Source organism: Melopsittacus undulatus, chromosome 7 (assembly GCF_012275295.1).
Source record: "Melopsittacus undulatus isolate bMelUnd1 chromosome 7, bMelUnd1.mat.Z, whole genome shotgun sequence".
Taxonomy (NCBI): Eukaryota; Metazoa; Chordata; class Aves; order Psittaciformes; family Psittaculidae; genus Melopsittacus; species Melopsittacus undulatus.
The window spans coordinates 53,005,018-53,021,754 of NC_047533.1; the positions used below are offsets into that span (position 1 = coordinate 53,005,018).

Below are 16,737 nucleotides of genomic sequence, written 5' to 3' on the forward strand. Positions count from 1 at the left end.
CATTTGACTTTAAATTTTATTTGCATTCAAACACTCACTGAAAGTTATTGTAAATTTCAAAGTACAGAGGAAGTATTTGCTGACATGTCTAAAACCATATTTGAACTTCAAAATGAGTTTTTCTTTCATTTAAATCTTACAGTCCCATTAATCAACATTCACAAGTGCAGTCGTACAGGTACTTTTAAAGAAGCACTGAAAGCAAGAGAGCCAAGTAAGAAAACCAGTTAGGTTTGATACCTCTTTATGACTTAAACCAACTTTTCTTTGAAACTGACAGTCTTGTTTGTGACAAAACACCACTCAGGACAACATATTCTTACTAGAAATGCTCTTGGAATGTTAACTTCACAGACAGTGGATGGTGTCTCCTTTGACACCTGAACTTCCATAATTCCTGTGACTAGTGAAGCAAACACTGACTACCCTGGCAGCCATACACACATGCAAAATACCTGCCATGCTCATGTGGTCATGAGCACAGGCTCAGTCATGGCATATGTTTAAAAAGAAAGAAAAGTAATACTTGGGGGTACTTTTCTCCATGTAATTTCTGGTAGCCTTGCTTAATTTCTGGCATCCAAACTAGCATATTTTAAAATGAAAGAAATTCTCCTCCAGTAGTATTTGCACATGAAAGCATCAGACCTGCAGGACATTTTTCTTGCCTGAACAGGAAACCTACATGTCTTAATTTTATGTTAATTCTCACAATATGACAAGCATTCTTTAAGAAACATTAAAAAAAAAAATCCCTCTCTTTTACAGCAATGTATTTAATTATGCAAGTAGACAAACAAAGGATCCCTTTAGTGATTAGGGACTACAGTAAGCTAGTCAATGAGTTCTAACACTGGGTGGTAACTCATGGCAACAGGGGAGACAGAGAAGACAGCCGGGGAGATACAAATAGCAGTCCATCTTGCTATTCACGATCACAAGAAACAGCACTACAGAAGGGAAAAAAAGAAGAAAGAAGAAAACCCAAAGGAAAACAACAAAACAAAAAACCCCCACCAGAACAGTAATGAACCTGCCAGAAAGCAACAATTGGACCACTGCAATGAAAGGTTTATAAGACTTACATTTCCCCCACAGACTTTGTGCTCTTTTACTTTATGCCTTAGATTTTTGTTTCAGGACCACTTACAGTTGAGTTACTTGATTTCAGTTTTGGAGCTCTGAATCTTCTTTTCCTATTCATTACTTTCTAAAAAAGGGCGGAACAAAAAAGTAAGTATCCTCACCGACTGCACAATGGATCGGGCATCCTCCTCACTGCAACAAAATGGGCTGTCCCTCACCAAAACATTTGTGCTGCAAAACAGAATTAAAAACATGTTCTATCAGTCACTGGAAGAGACACACACACACAGTTAAGTACCTATGGGGGAAAAACACCTTCACATAGAGCTCAGGAATGTGTATTTGCAAGAAATGTGTACCTGCAAAAACATAAAGTAACCAATGATGCTGGAAGGGAAGGGGGTGTGGAGGAGCGTTTTTCTGTTTCTATGGGTTTGAGGGACTTCCTTAATATACATTCTATACTAATGCAAGTAGTGCTCACACTCAGTGCTTCTGGCAGCTAAGTTGGGTAAGTTTCAGAGGACTACAGTTAAGAAACTAATCTCCCCCCAAAAAGTTAGCAGAGATAAACTAGCACTTCCTGAGGTAGTTGAAGACCTATATGGATGGCTAGCACAGATGGTGTGAATATTCCCATCTCTTGTGCCTTGCAGGATGGCCAGACTCTGGGGCAGATGCTGTGGTTTGTAGTAGCCTGCCTGCAGTATCTAACAAGAACGAAAAAACAGGTCAAAATTCTGCTCCTACATACGGCAGCAGATACCTGTGCTGCTTCCAGGGAGCAAACTCTGGGACCAAGTATTTTGCAGAAATATATATTAATGGGGAAACATTTTTTTATACCAAAACTAAGTTTGGTCACGAGTTTTTACGGCCCTGAAGAGTAAACAGCAAGAAGTTCAACTCCTCAAAGGAATGGTGCAATTTTGATTATTTTTTTTATTTCATCAATGTGAAGCTCGAAGAGCCTCTGAAATGATCAAGACTGACATTTGATTATTATCATACAGTATTACTGCCATGCTTTGGTAGAATGACCAACCTGTCCAACTGGTGTTCAATCAGCTCCAAGAAAGAGAAAGTCACATTTTCCCAACAAAGTAGAAGATGACAGTTAACTCTCTGAGCACAGCTTCCCCCAGAGCCTTTGCCCTCTGGTTTAGCTAATGGCAACTTACAGCCCTTGGAAAGCACCAGACAAAGATACCTGCCTGCTCTTCAGGGCCTCTGGTGCCAGAACTGCCAAAGCAAACCAGTCCATAGAGCTCAGTAAAGTCCATTTTAACTTGGATCGGGCCAAAGGCTAGTGAAGAACACTAATTTGGTTCTCTCATTCCAGAGAACAACTGAAAATTACGGAATGATAAGCTGCAAAAGCATTCTGCAACACAGCAATGCAGCACTGAAGCACGGAATAAACAAGGGGATCTGCATCGGATACCAAGATTTTCCCAAAATGGTCCCGAATGAACACTGTGGGTCCATTTCTCAGAAGCTGAAGTAATCTGTATCACTTTATCAGCCTATTTTTGCAATCATTTCCCAGTAAATCATTGTCATACAAGGTGCAATTAGCCAGCTGGAGTCTAGTATCAATTATCAATTAAAACCATGACTATTCCTGTCACCGCAAAGTTAAAAAACTAAGCAGTTAGTGCACATCTGCCATATACTGAACACCACCAGTACTAGCACAACAGAAGGAGGAAAAGACTGGATACTTACCATTTAACATTACCTCCATCAGCTTTTTTATGAAGCAAAGCTTTCCAGTATTCATGGGTGGATTTGATAATTTCAACAGCAAAATCCTAGTTTGCATCAAGGAAAAGTTTCACGAATTAAAAAGTTATTAAACAGAAAAAAAGCCATAGAACTAATTTATTAAAACAGAATGTTTCATGTGTCATTTTAAGGAGCCTCCTTTGAGGCCTCATTAAATTTCTGGAAAATATAACACCCTTTCTATGAGAGGAAACAAACTTCACTATCTGTCAGACACTGGTAACACATTCAGGACTTTCCCTCAAACTGTAGCCAGAAAACACAAAGGCTGCATATAAAATAACCCCAAGAAATCAGTACTAGATGCTACACAGACACCTACAGTTGGAGAAAACTGTACCAAGCCCTAAATGGGACAGTGTGTGAACTATGACTCCTTGTTACACATGCACATCAGGGTCAGAGTTTAAGTTTCCCCTCTAGTGGCAAAATTTGCATTTGCTTCATTAATTGCCCAATCACACACTTAAGCATTTAGACCAACGTAACATGTCAGCTGCCTGGCGGCTTGTGTTCATTTAAAACAAAAATAATATTGGGAAGGGAGTGGTGATGAAAGAGCTTCAAAAATACAGTAAAATAAGCCCTTGGTGTCCAGATGATATCTAGACTGGCTTGCAAAAAGCTGCCAAGAGAACATTCACATTTCCTAACAAGGAGTGAATTGGCAAAATGCCACTGGAACATTGTGAACTTCACCAGAGCTGCTGGAGCACAGCCACAGCCTCCTCACCTCATCCTGGGTCTCTAGAAATGCTTGAGAATCATCCAAGTGCTCCAAACTAGCTATCTCAGAGGGCATTTAGTGCCTCAAGCCTGAACTCCAATGGCCTGACAGGGATATCCCCATTAAACTGTCACTACAGAGCAACACACTGCTTTACAGAGCAGGAAAAGCTCTAAGAGCAGTTCCTGGGAGAACAGGGGAGAGATGAAGTTATCAAGTCTTACAACTCTACATTTGATTGTTTTAAAAGACAGGTTTAGTGCAGAGGGGAGTTCAGGATATCTTTTTAACCAGACAAAACATGTAAAGTTGCCTGTGCTGGTTAGAAGGCATTTTATAACTTCAATAGCACACTGCAAGGCCAAACTAGCTGACACATGGACATCATTCATTGGGAACCTGAGATTCTTTGCCAAAAATAGCATACAGAGAGTGTGCAATACACAGTTTTCAAAGCACTTCTACTCAAATCACGCCCAATTTGCACTGGAAAACTCTAGGTGTTTTCTTCAGCAAGGTCTGTTCCCAGGTCCCACCTGGGTCTCTCTTGAAGGTTAGCCTTCAAGACAAAACCAGTTCAAATGTTTTCACACAGAATTACCAGGAAAAAGTATACGTTGAGCAAATATCAAATATGAAAAAATCTGCAGCCCACTGTCTGTCTTAAACTGCACAGCCTTAAAAAAAGTCAAGATAAATTATTATTCAGGACTGAAAAAAATACCTGAAAAGACAATCTGTTCATTCCTCTGACAGGGAGAATGCTGTGAGGAAAAAAACCAACCTACAAACACACAGATGTGTGTGTAAGCCTTGTCAGGATTAGAACTTCCTTTAATAACCTATGCATTTTCTCCTGACAAAATGGAAGACAGCAAACATTATTTATTCCTAGCCTAATAAATTGTATTCAAAGATCCCTCATAAAAATTCTTTTAGTTAAACCTCCCCTTTTACAATTCCAAAAACTCTAGGATGTATTAAAGAGACCACATGACAGAATGATGCATCTTTAATTTTGGATTATCTTCACCTTGTTTTTAAATTCTCCATTGAAAGCGAAGTGATTTTGTGGTTTACCATCAGGGACTTTATATGCTTGGAACCAGTCAACTGTAGCTTCGAGGTAACCTGGTTTGTGCTTCCTGACATCATCAATATCTGTAGGTTAAAAAGAAGGGAAAAAAAAATAAAAGAGGACTACTCATTTTTAGTCAGTTTTTTGTAACATTCATTGTAACATTCATTTTTTTAAAGTCTCATAAAGGATCTGAAAGCAATTTGATTTCACTGAGCACTTTCAAAGTCGTTGGGGAACTTCATTTTATTACATTTGCTGCCCATAGTTGATACCTTATGATTTCACAACCACACAAACAGGTAAACCAGTTGCCTCCTGCCCTTTGTTAATTAAGACCCAAAGGGACAATGAATAAAAGGACCATACTTGATGACAGGAGAGGAAGAAAATTCCATATTTATAGGCTTTCATCTCAGTAGGTACCTCTTGCAATAGTACTTAGATTATGCAGTGAGGTGATTTTTTCCCCCAGGAACTGCAGGGACTACAAGCATTTGTTTGATAATGAAAGACTACCTAGTAAAAACAACTTCAACACATGGATTTTTAAACCAGCACCTCAAAACAAAAAACAGGCTTGACTTCCCCAAGTTGTATTAAAGGCATCCCTTCCTCACATTACTTTCAAATTGAGCCCCTTAGATAGAAAACAGGTATGTGTCAGGAGCACTAAACACTAGCTCTACTGATAACCTCCTGATATCCGCACTCACAGTGATAAGTCAGTTCTACCTTCACCTATATTATCTTACTATGCAAAGATGGAACAGGACACAAAAAGGAATGCAAGCCATCTGCAGGACACCCCTGGGAGGTAGAGATGAACACTGCTGCAGATCATTGCCACAGTGGGTAAAGAGAGATTAAACAGCCACACAGTAATTCTGCTTGAGGGCTATACTGCTTTAGCAAAGATGCAGTTCAGGATCTTAAATGCTTACTTCTGTTATGCACATCCAATGTCACCCGCTTGTGTTGTGCCACTACCATCACTCCTGTTACCTGCAAACAGTTGGTCCCATCAGCCCCTTGGTAAATTAACTCCCTCGCAGTATGTTGACAATTTTAGTTGGTTTTGATACAATAAAGGATTTTGTCCTTTCCAGAAGCCAAGTACTTTTTGTAGTTGGTGTAATCCTTCTCTTTTGATCTCTGTCCCTCCTATAGTCAGTTCTGATGAAAACAAGAGCTGACTTCTTATTGCTGTACTCTGCATACAGTCTTCCGGCTGTTTAACCTCACTCTGTCCAGGCCACCTTCCATGGTGCTACTCTCCTCCAGTGTTTTGCAAGCCACTTGCTCATTCTCCCTTCCCAATTCCCTCTTGCTCTCTCTCAATACTGCTTGGCTACTTCATTCTCTTCTCCCATAGATGTGCCTCACTGACATCTCCTGGTTGGCAGTGATTCCTGCTGAAACTCTTCTGTCTATCCAGTCCCATAGAACAGATTTTCAGAATTGCTTAGTTCACAGAATGGACACATAGTCATGTGATTTCCATCTTTAGGTGCCTAAATGTCTTTCAAAAATCTAGTCTGTGAACCTGAAAAAAGACATCTGAATATCTTTAAAGAGAAGTGTTAAGAGAAGGGAAAAAGTCTTGTGCTATAGACCATTCAATCCTCTGTAGACCACCAAGACAGGTGACAAGTGGACTGAACTGTGAAATCAAACCTGTGTGAGAACATATGCTGAGCGTTTACAAACGTCTGATAGATGCCACTCCCAGATTCCACTGGATCACACTCTACTCAAATAATAAAACATAAAGCTTTGAAGAATCCTATGTAAATTTTTGTTTCAGCAGACACGTAATAGGGCTATGTGTTTACGGACTCAAGAGTAACACACATTTTGAACTTGGCTGCTGGCCATCTGCCTGTAGAAGATTAGGGAGTTCCATTGGCAGGATCCCAGGAAAAAGCAAGGGCACATAAGGTTGTGCTAGAGGCAGGTTTTCTAGCTGGAATGGATGTTTAAGAGTATAAACCTTTCACTAGGGTAGGTAGGTGAGACCAAACAACAAGGAATGATTTAGAAGAGGAAACAGTCCTGGTTGGAGGCAGGATGCTTCATTGGGGCACTAATAAACCTGCAGCTCCAATTCAAATCAGTTTCAGGGTTCCAAGTGTATCACCCTGTTCTTTCAAGCATGGGAACATCTATCCTCCATCTTGAGCCCTTATCACCTCCTCCTCTTGTAAGGTTTGAACTCACAATTTCTACTACATGATGAGGACACAGTATCTCACCAAGTCTGTAAAGCAAACCAGGATGCGACAGCAATTTCCTTGGCTCCTAGTAGTGAATGAACTCCAAATCTCCATCTCCAGACACTACTTAAATTCAAGCACACTTTCTCAGACTGCTGCTCCTTTCCTGTGGGTTCTGTTCAAGCAAACTTCTCTCCTAACTCTGCTTCTCCACTCTTCCTACTTGGTTATTTGCCTCCTATTCCCATATAAACTGTTCATCAGAAGTTCTCTGCTGTTTGCTAACTGACACTTGGGCCCTTCCCCATCTGTTGTTTACAGACTTTGTTTGTATTTCTCTAAAGGGCTCAAATATTAGAACAGGCTTTGGGGCAGGCTTTCATTACCTGCATGGGATGACCATCTTTATGGGCTTCATCTCTCTGAATTTCACACTCTACCAGAAAATACCTTCTCTAGGTAAATGACTACACATAATCAGGCTACAGCTTTTTTACATGGCCCCTAAAGTCCTGGCTGTTACATACTCTGGTTTTTAGGACTTGAGAAAGGGGACAGTGGCTGCTTTATTTCCTTGGTTCCCTGCAAGTTATTCTTCTTCATCCCCATGCTTCACTTCATTATTCTTTATTATGAAGGACAGCTACTGAGCAGCAAATGAAGCTTAAATGGTTGAAGGAAAAAAAATAAACCAACCCAAACACCTGCATTATGATGGGAGCTGGCAGCAAGCAGCTAGAAAAAATGCAACAGTGTAACAAAAAAAAAAAAAAAAAGAATAAAAATCAATCCTGTTGCTGTGGAGTCAGCACATAGCACAAAATATAAGCTCTCGCATCACTCAACAGCTACCTCTTCAGTTCATTAAAAGGCACTATAGAAAAGCTTGAAATACAGCTAGCTTCTCCTCCTTTTCGAAACCCAAACAGCATCTTTAGGATATCAGGGAAAGAAACAGAAATATACACTCAGAAAACAGAAAACAGAAGAATAAGCCAAGAAAAGTAAAATAAAAGATCACAATAAGCAGTACAGTGATTTACTGTACTAATATCTATACAGATTAGCTGTATATTATGATTTAAAAAAAAATTATGTGTCTTTTCTGAAGCAGACACTGTTAGGCACCTGTATCTGACCCTGACTGCCTACCTTCCCTTAGAGCTATGTACTCACACCAATATCAAAAGGGGCTAAGCAAGTATGGGAATAGCAAGCATGTACCTGGCTTAATGTGGTTTCTCATCTGCAAGCAAGTCCTGCCCAGAGTGACAGAGCAGAAAGGTCAGGCTCCTGCAGGTACATTATCAGCATGTACACACTGGGCTCTAAGCAGTTAAAACAGGGGAAGTTTAGACTGGATATCCCAGGCACAGCTACAGGTTGGGCAAAAACGAAATTCAGAGCAGCCCTGCGGAGAAGGACTTGGGGGTGTTGGTCGATGAGAAAATGAACATGAGCAGGCTTCAGTGTGCACTTACAGCCCAGAAAGCCAACCGTATCCTGGGCTGCATCAAAAGGAGTGTGACCAGCAGGTCAAATGAAGTGATCCTGCCCCTCTACTCTGCTCTTGTGAGACCTCACTTGGAGTATTGTGTGCAGTTCTGGTGTCCTCAACATGAAAAGGACATGGAACTGTTGGAACAAGTCCAGAGGAGGCCACAAGGATAATCAGGGGACTGGAGCACCTCCCATATGAAGACAGGCTGAGAAAACTGGGTCTGTTCAGCCTGGAAAAGAGAAGGCTGCGTGGACACCTCATAGCAGCCTTCCAGTGTCTGAAGGGGGCCTACAGGGTTGCTGGGGAGGGACTCTTCATTAGGGACTGTAGCGGTAGGACAAGGGGAAACGGGTTGAAACAGGGGACGTTTAGATTGGATATAAAGAAGAAATTCTTTACTGTTAGGGTAGTGAGGTGCTGGAATGGGTTGCCCAGGGAGGTTGCAAATACTCCATCCCTGGCAGTGTTCAAGGACAGGTTGGATGAAGCCTTGGGTGATATGGGTTAGTGTGAGGTGTCCCTGTCCATGGCAGGGGGGTTGGAACTAGATGATCTCAAGGTCCTTTCCAACCCTAATTATTCTATGATTCTCTAAGGAAGAAATTATTTCGTGATAGGGTGGTGAGGCACTGGAATGGGTTGCCCAGAGAGGTTGTGAATGCTCTGTCCTGGCGCTGCTCAGGGCCAGGCTGGACGAAGCCTTTGGTGATATGGTTTAGTGTGAGGTGTTCCTGCCCATGGCAGGGGTGTTGAACTAGATGATCTTAAGGTCCTTTGCAACCCTAACTATTCTATGATTCTATGATTCTGGGACTGAGTGTGCCCTCAGCAAGTTTGCCAATGACACCAAGCTGTGTGGTTTGGTTGATACGCTGGAAGGAAGGAATGCCATCCAGAGGGACCTTGACATGCTTATGAGGTGGGCTGATGTCAACCTCATGAAGTTTAACCATGACAAGTGCAAGGTCCTACACCTGGGTCGGAGCAATCCCAGGCACAGCTACAGGTTGGGCAAAAACGAAATTCAGAGCAGCCCTGTGGATAAGGACTTGGGGATGTTAAGTCAATGAGAAAATGAACATGAGCAGGCTTCAGTGTGCACTTACAGCCCAGAAAGCCAACCGTAACTGTCCACCCAAAGGTTGGACGAACCCTTGGGTGATATGGATTAGTGTGAGGTGTCCCTGCCCATGGCAGGGGGGTTGGAACTAGATGATCTTAAGGTCCTTTCCAACCCTAACCTATGATTCTATATCATTACATACCACCACAGGTCCATTTTTCTTGGAAACAAAACTAAGCACCAAGGGTTAAGAAGAGATGGGCAATCACATTAAGGGATGCAGTTTAGTCTCAATGAGGAAAATCTCTTGAGGATGGTACAAACAACTGCTACTAGGTCTCTGTGAAGGGAGTGCACCAATGCAAACATGGATCCCAATTCTATCTGGCTTTCCAAAAGAGAGCAACAAAAGCATTTGTACAGAACTACCATTTTTAGTACAACAGATGCTGCTTCTTGCAAGCAAAGCTAAAACAACATGCTTGCAGCAAGCTTTCTAAACAAGGTCTGTGGGAAGAGAGGACATATGTTTTTAATAACATCTTATAAACATTTACAGGAAGCAGCAGCTATATTCCATATAAAGGCATTTGGTGTGTTTTGTGCAGCATGGTGTGAGGAAGTAGGAGAGGAGTCTCAGTACAGATAATTAATTTCTCTATGCTGAATGCTTACTCAAATCCACAACAAAGGTTTTTCAGGGCCTCTGCTGCTTCTCTGCATATAAATACACTCACATGCAAGGATCTATAACAAGATATGGTACAAAGCATGCAATATGCTTCGGTTTTGCCATTTAGGGTTTGATCACTTAACAAATAAAGGCCAATCTTGAGTGGTACATCAGAAAAGAAGCACGGCAACACAGCACAGTTAACTACACCAGTACCTGCAAACAGTAGTGCAACAAAGCCAGCAGACACCGCCAACTGCTGTTGAATATATCCAGGCATCTTTTCAGTAAGCAACAGCAAAATATTACTGCTAAGTTTCCAGGCCAGTAAATCACCTCCATCCAGCATACATGATTTGCCCAATGTGCTCAAGGAAGGTAAAGATGACCTTTCAAGAATCAGACTTTCCTTAAGCTGCTTCAAATGCTTCCCGCTTCAGCTGCCAGTGATTTTCAAAACCTCTTGGCCAACATGAAGATGACCAAATTACAGCATGACAATATCACTCACCCCTTCTGAGCCCAACCTTGTAAAGCACATCAGATATGTATGGGAATTCCAATATATTAAATTCAGTCTCAGTTATGAGATAAGCAGACAAGCAGCCTTTCTGCTCCAAGAATTTGCTGCTTCTTCTGGTCAGGATTTTACAAAAAACAAACAAAAAGCCACAATAACAAAAGCACCCAAGCCTATTATACCATCAAGATTTAATCTTTTAGTGTGCAGGGAGACTTTAGGCCCTTTCCCAGACTTGCTTGATCTGGAGTGCTTTGCTGGTCTGCTAATGGCCATCTGCCTAACAACTGCCTGAGCAGAAAGACAACAGTGGTTTTCAGGTAGCCACAAAGATAGATCTTACTGAAACAGATAAATCTCAAGGTGTCCAGTTTTAGTCTAAAAGAAACTTTCACATACAGATACATGCATCTGAGGTATAGCTTGTGTTTGAAGTGAGACTGTCCCCATATCCACCAGTATAAGTGCTGTAATTTCAAACAAATTACCTTCCAAAGTCAGTCCAAAAAAACACTAAGTCCCTGCTATTCCCATTGATGAGACAGTTCCTGCTCGAACAGGTACAAAGGATTGCTTATCATTCCTGGGACTGTCGCTATAAATTAGTTTCTCATTTCTCTGTGTGAAAGAAAGAGTTCTAGGCAGGGTTCCCAATTTAAACCAGTATTTATCAATAAATGCCTGCAGGACATAGTACAGTGGAGTGCTATGAATAAACAATGAGAACTGCTCAGAAGTTGGAACTGTTCAGTTTTAAGTTCTGTGAAGTCTCAGAAAAATCAATTGCACTTATGAGAACAATCACAATCCCAGAAGGAGAATATACAGAGTACCTGGGGTGTGCTTAAAGCAGCAAGAGGAGTTAACACACTGCGCGGGCTCAGGATGGGGTTTGCAAGTAATCACCACTCTGGTGTCTTGGAATTATCTTTTCCAAATGTTCACTGGGGGCTGTGCACATACTGAGCTGAAAGCAAATGTGATGATTCTTAGTCCAATTCGAAATGTTTAACAAATGACATAAAAACGACTGAACAGACTTAGAAGGCAACACTTAGCCTCATCTCTTACTAGGAGGCCACCACTGTAACACAGCAGCATGTCAATTATTGAGGGAGATACTGGTTTTATCTGTAGCTGCAATCCCTTTATGCTGAAATAATTAACATCCTTGGGAAGGGGAAAAACAAGTATAAAAGGACATATTGTACTGCCTACTCCAACAGATTTGTTTGTTTTCAGACTGAAGAAGGATTGCTGCTAAGCACTGAAAGCTAGTCATGTTTTGTGAAAACAGATGGGGGCTTTCTTTTTCCCCCTTTTTCTTTCCTTTTGTAAATCCTGGACTGCAACCCTAATCCCCAAAGGGAAAGCATATTAAACTGGATAAATATTTCTGCACTTTTCTAAACTTCACGACAGTTCTTTTCTTGAAGGTTTGCACCTACTCGCTGCGAAGAAAGGATACACACAGGAGCTACTAGGCAACAGTTTGCTCATTCCCTGCCCCACCTGTTGTTTTTTGTTTAAACAAGACTAAAACTCCTACTTCCGTCCCAAACAAACTGAAGCTGTAACAGAGCTGACAGAAATCAGTCATTACCTGAAAAAACAAAACAGAGACTTCTAAATAGAGCTATCTAACCCAGTGGCATAAACTGTCCCAGTCTTGCCTTATTTAGTGGACTCAATTTAAATTCTCTCACCTTCTTTTCTGTTTAAACTCTCACAGAAATTGTTAAGGACAGTGTACAGAAATAAAGTGCTAAATTGCTTGTCTTTTAACTACTGGCACATACCATTTCACTGCACATTACAGAGATTACCAAGACCAACATTAACAGCAAACTATTACTTACTATTTCCTTAAACTGAACTTCTTAATCTCTGTCAAAGTAGCTAGTCATAAACACTATTTAGTAATTCATCTGCCCAATGATTTTAATCAGCATCAACGCCAGTTTCCTTTTCCTCATTTCCTCTTCTCCCTTTCTTTCCCCACAAGCCAAGTATTCTTCATGTGAAAGCAACTTGCAAGAAAATTGAGAATGAAGGGCCAGACCAGTGATATATTTACTTCACATTCAGAAACGAGGAGAAAGCCTCAATGGCTGAGAAACACAATTCCTCAAAAAGCTACTGGATAACCTTATTCCTACAGAAAGACCACTCTGTGCCTTGGTGCTCCTTGCTAACAAAGAGCAGGCTCTGATCACACATAACCTGATGGTATATATGTTTTTTTTTATCATAACAACCACTAACTTTCAGACAAACCTGCTCACTTAATTCTCACGTAACACTGCATTTCAGGAAGTGAACCTCCATTTATCCAGGGAGAAGCTGTATTTCACCTGTGCTGCAAAAACCTGACTCCCTGCAGCTTTAACACATCTGTATTATCGTACCGTCTGCAAGCAAAATTACATCTCATGTGCTAGTTACATATACAAATGGAATTCAGGTACTAAATTGTGTCTACCAGAAGCATGGTGTCCTGGGTTCAGCAGTAGCAGTCATTTTTTCTCCTTCTTGGTAACTGGTGCAGTGCTGTGTTTTGACTTTCGGGCTGGGAACGGTTGCTGATAGCACATACGTTTTGAGTTACTGCTCAAATGTTTGGTTTGTCCAAGGACTTTCTGAGCCTCATGGTCTGCCAGGGAGGAGGGGAGGCCGGGAGGAAGGAGAGACAGGACACCTGACACAGGCTGGCCGAAGAGGTATTCCATACCATAGCATGTCATGCCCAGGAGGTAACGGAGAGTCACTTGGAAGGGAGTGCTCTGGGGGCCGGAGGAGGTATGGGTCGGTGCTTGGTTTGGCAGGGTGGGGTGAGTTACCGGTCGGCTGGTTGGTGAGGTGTCGTATTCTCTTCACTTGTTATTTCCTTTATCGTTATTATGACTATTGGTAGTAGCAGTAGTGATTTGTGTTATACCTTAGTATTAAACTGCTCTTATCTCAACCTGTGGGAACTACATTCTTTGGATTCTCCTCCCCAGCTCTCCAGGAGTTGGGGGAGAAAGGGGGAGAGTGCATGAACTAGCTGTGAGGTTTGGGTTTAAACCACGGTACATGGTGACAAGGAGGACGAGTCCAGATGAGCTATTTCCTCCTGCATAGCTAGTCACCATCAAAGCTGATATTAGGTAAGCTGCATTAGCAGTTTACTTTGCGTATTTTCAAGCTAAAAGGTGAAACCTATTTAGGTTCATACTAGGCAACAAACCCTGGAGGCAACCCAGTTACAAGTGACAAAGCACTGGAAATGTACAGCCCTTTTCAGAACACAACACAATGCCTGCAAATAAAAAAGGAACAAGCACTTTCAACAAGGAAAATGGTGGTGTGCTATGTAATCTTAGTGGGTAAATATGCACTATTACAAAGGAGGTAAGCCTGTAATTTTAAGAGTTCACTTTCTAAGGCAGTTGTGTTTCAAAAGTCAGAAGATTTTCTGTATGACAGGTCCTCTTGAAAATCCAAGTGAACCTTAGTGTGAAAGTATATATGCCCTACTTGAAAGAAGCACCTGTTTTAAACAACAAAAAAACCCAGAAAAGTCTTTGCGTTTCTGCTACCTGCCTCCTCCTGTGCCGGGTGGCCTAAACTGATGTACCATTCTACTGTGCAAGTTGCTAACATAACTTACATTAAGAAAGACAAAAAATACTTGCCATGGATTTTGTGAGCATCTGGGTCATCCACACTGATAGCAATTATCTTCCAATCTGTCTCTCCTTCATCAACAAGAGCTAAAACACCCAAGACCTTCACCTGAACAATCTCACCAGAAGAACGAACCTGAAACAGAACAGTTCACAAAGATTTGGAAAATACTACATAGAATTTCTCTTTTACCTTACAGACAAAACAATTTTACTTTATTTTTGACCAGGTGCTAATACAATTGCAAGACAGATCTGTAAAGCCAGTAGACACCCATTTAACATTACTAGCTTTTCTTCCACCACTGCTATTCTTCAACCCTCAATCCTTCAATCCGCATTTATTTAAGCAGAGAAGCTAGAAATTTCTTCCTTCTTTTCTACCCTGCTTCCTCCAAACCTTCTTGATCTTCACCCAAAACTGCAAGTAAAAAGTATCTCATACTCATTTTTTAACTCCTTCCTGCCTCTTGACTCTCTACTTCCTTAACTCTTGGTCTTCATCTACCTGTCACTGTTTCTTCCTCTAGACTCCAATATACATATATAAACACACTCTGTCCCCACGAATATCAGCGCAACTTTCTTTTGTATTTTCTTGGGAGCCTTCTCCCTGCCAGCTAATATTCCCCTTATAATTCTTTCTGGAATCCCTGAGATTCAGCTTTATGCTCCTTTCTACCAATAGAGCCACCTTCACCAAGGTCACCAATTAAATTTCCCCTTACTTAAAATACCTCAAGAGATCCCTCTTCCAAACTCATTCATTTCATAGCCCCATCTTTGATATCACAGAGAACTGCTCCCTCCTTTGCTGCCTCCAGATATGTATTATTTTCTTTCAGTGAGCTAAACCTTTCCCCTATACCTACTAATGGTGCTAGCTGCACCTCTTTTTCATCCATCCATTCCATGTATCCTAACTTTGCAATAGTACAATAGGTTCCTGTCTACTCCTCTAGAGAAGGGGACCTAGTTCTGTTTGCACCCACGAGAAAACTCATCTACCTCCTCTGTGGGCCTGACCTTGTAACCTTATGTGCATGACACGGACATACCTCCTCATCTTTCAGAAGCTTACTTCTACCTCCTGTACTGCTAAGAGGAAAAAAAAAAAAAGAAATCTTTTTCTTCTCCAAAAATGTAACCCCTTTCTCCTTGACACAATATTCACTGTCCAGCCACAGAACTTCAGTGTGGTGGCCTCTTCTCTTTACCAAAGTGACTTTACAGACTTTACCATATCCTGTTTCTTTTCCCCTTAAGAGTTCACCATTGTTTTACCTATCCCCTCCTCAGACTCTCTAATCCTACTTTTGTCATTCCCCAAGACTCCTACCATCTGTCCATCTCTTCCAAAGTTGTTACCAGATTATTAAATTAACTTTGGTAAGTTAAACTCATGGGGATAAAGACAAACCTTTGAACCTATTTCACAAACATCAATAGGATCATTATCCCCACAGCATCCTGTATTGTTATCTGTATGGTTTGGATCTTCCCAGGTCTGTTAAAGGAAAGAGAATTATCGGTTACCAACTGACCTGCAATTACAATTCATCTAACCACTAGATTATTAAGACTAATAAAAACAACAATAAGACCATCAGTTTTCTGAGAACAGGCTTGCTCAATGGGAAAAGAAAAAAACAAACTGGCAATACTCAGGACAATGGGAATTACTGAGGACATGGTAACAAGCATATTAAATGCATTCCTACTCAAGAGATACACTTTTCCAAATTGCAGTGATTAAGGCATCAGAGGACCCTGAATATGTATCTGTCTGGTTACAAGTGGTTATGGGATTAAACTAAGACATCCTACAATTACATTCTTCTTATGCTCTTTAAATACCATGGCACTAACATAAATTGCTTTCAAAAACATCTAGACTTTGAGCTAACCAAGCTCCTGGGTATGGACTTGTCAGCACTTAATTAGCTTTTTCAAGCTTTTAGATTAGGTACAAAGTATTTCTGATTATTTTGAGATGTGCACATTCCCAAGAACAGCCAACATCTTAAAACCAAAGCAGTTTCTCCAGAAGGCAAGTTCAAATCCCTGCTCTGAGATCTGTACAACCAAGGAATCATAGCAAAGTTATATTAACTCAGTTACTAGACTAGTACTTGCTTTGTCTCCTACTGGCTAGTAATGAGCAACTCATTCTCAAGTTGGGAAGTTCCTCTAGAGTACAATGAAATTTTGTTGAAAAGGTGTTAGAAAACTTCTTCCAAGGAGCTGTACTGTTAGCTCCTGCTGTCTGTGGTCACACCCCCACCTCAAACTTGTTCTTGAGAACATGACTGATACTAAAAGGCAAACCAGTGAAACCTAAATTCTCAGGTGTTTAAGTAGCAGAATCATTACTAAAAAAAATGTTGAAATGGAGTCAAGAGAGAATTTCAACTTAA

General features: G+C 41.0%; 1 protein-coding gene across 1 annotated transcript in view; it reads right to left on the reverse strand.

Moving 5' to 3' along the window:
- Positions 1–16,737, reverse strand: part of PPA2 (inorganic pyrophosphatase 2) — a 38,170-nt gene that overhangs the window by 4,920 nt on the left and 16,513 nt on the right. Inside the window, 5 exon segments of the mRNA XM_005148644.3 lie at positions 1,248–1,317; positions 2,815–2,900; positions 4,635–4,762; positions 14,330–14,456; positions 15,741–15,827. Coding sequence (XP_005148701.3) covers positions 1,248–1,317; positions 2,815–2,900; positions 4,635–4,762; positions 14,330–14,456; positions 15,741–15,827 — 498 coding nt within the window.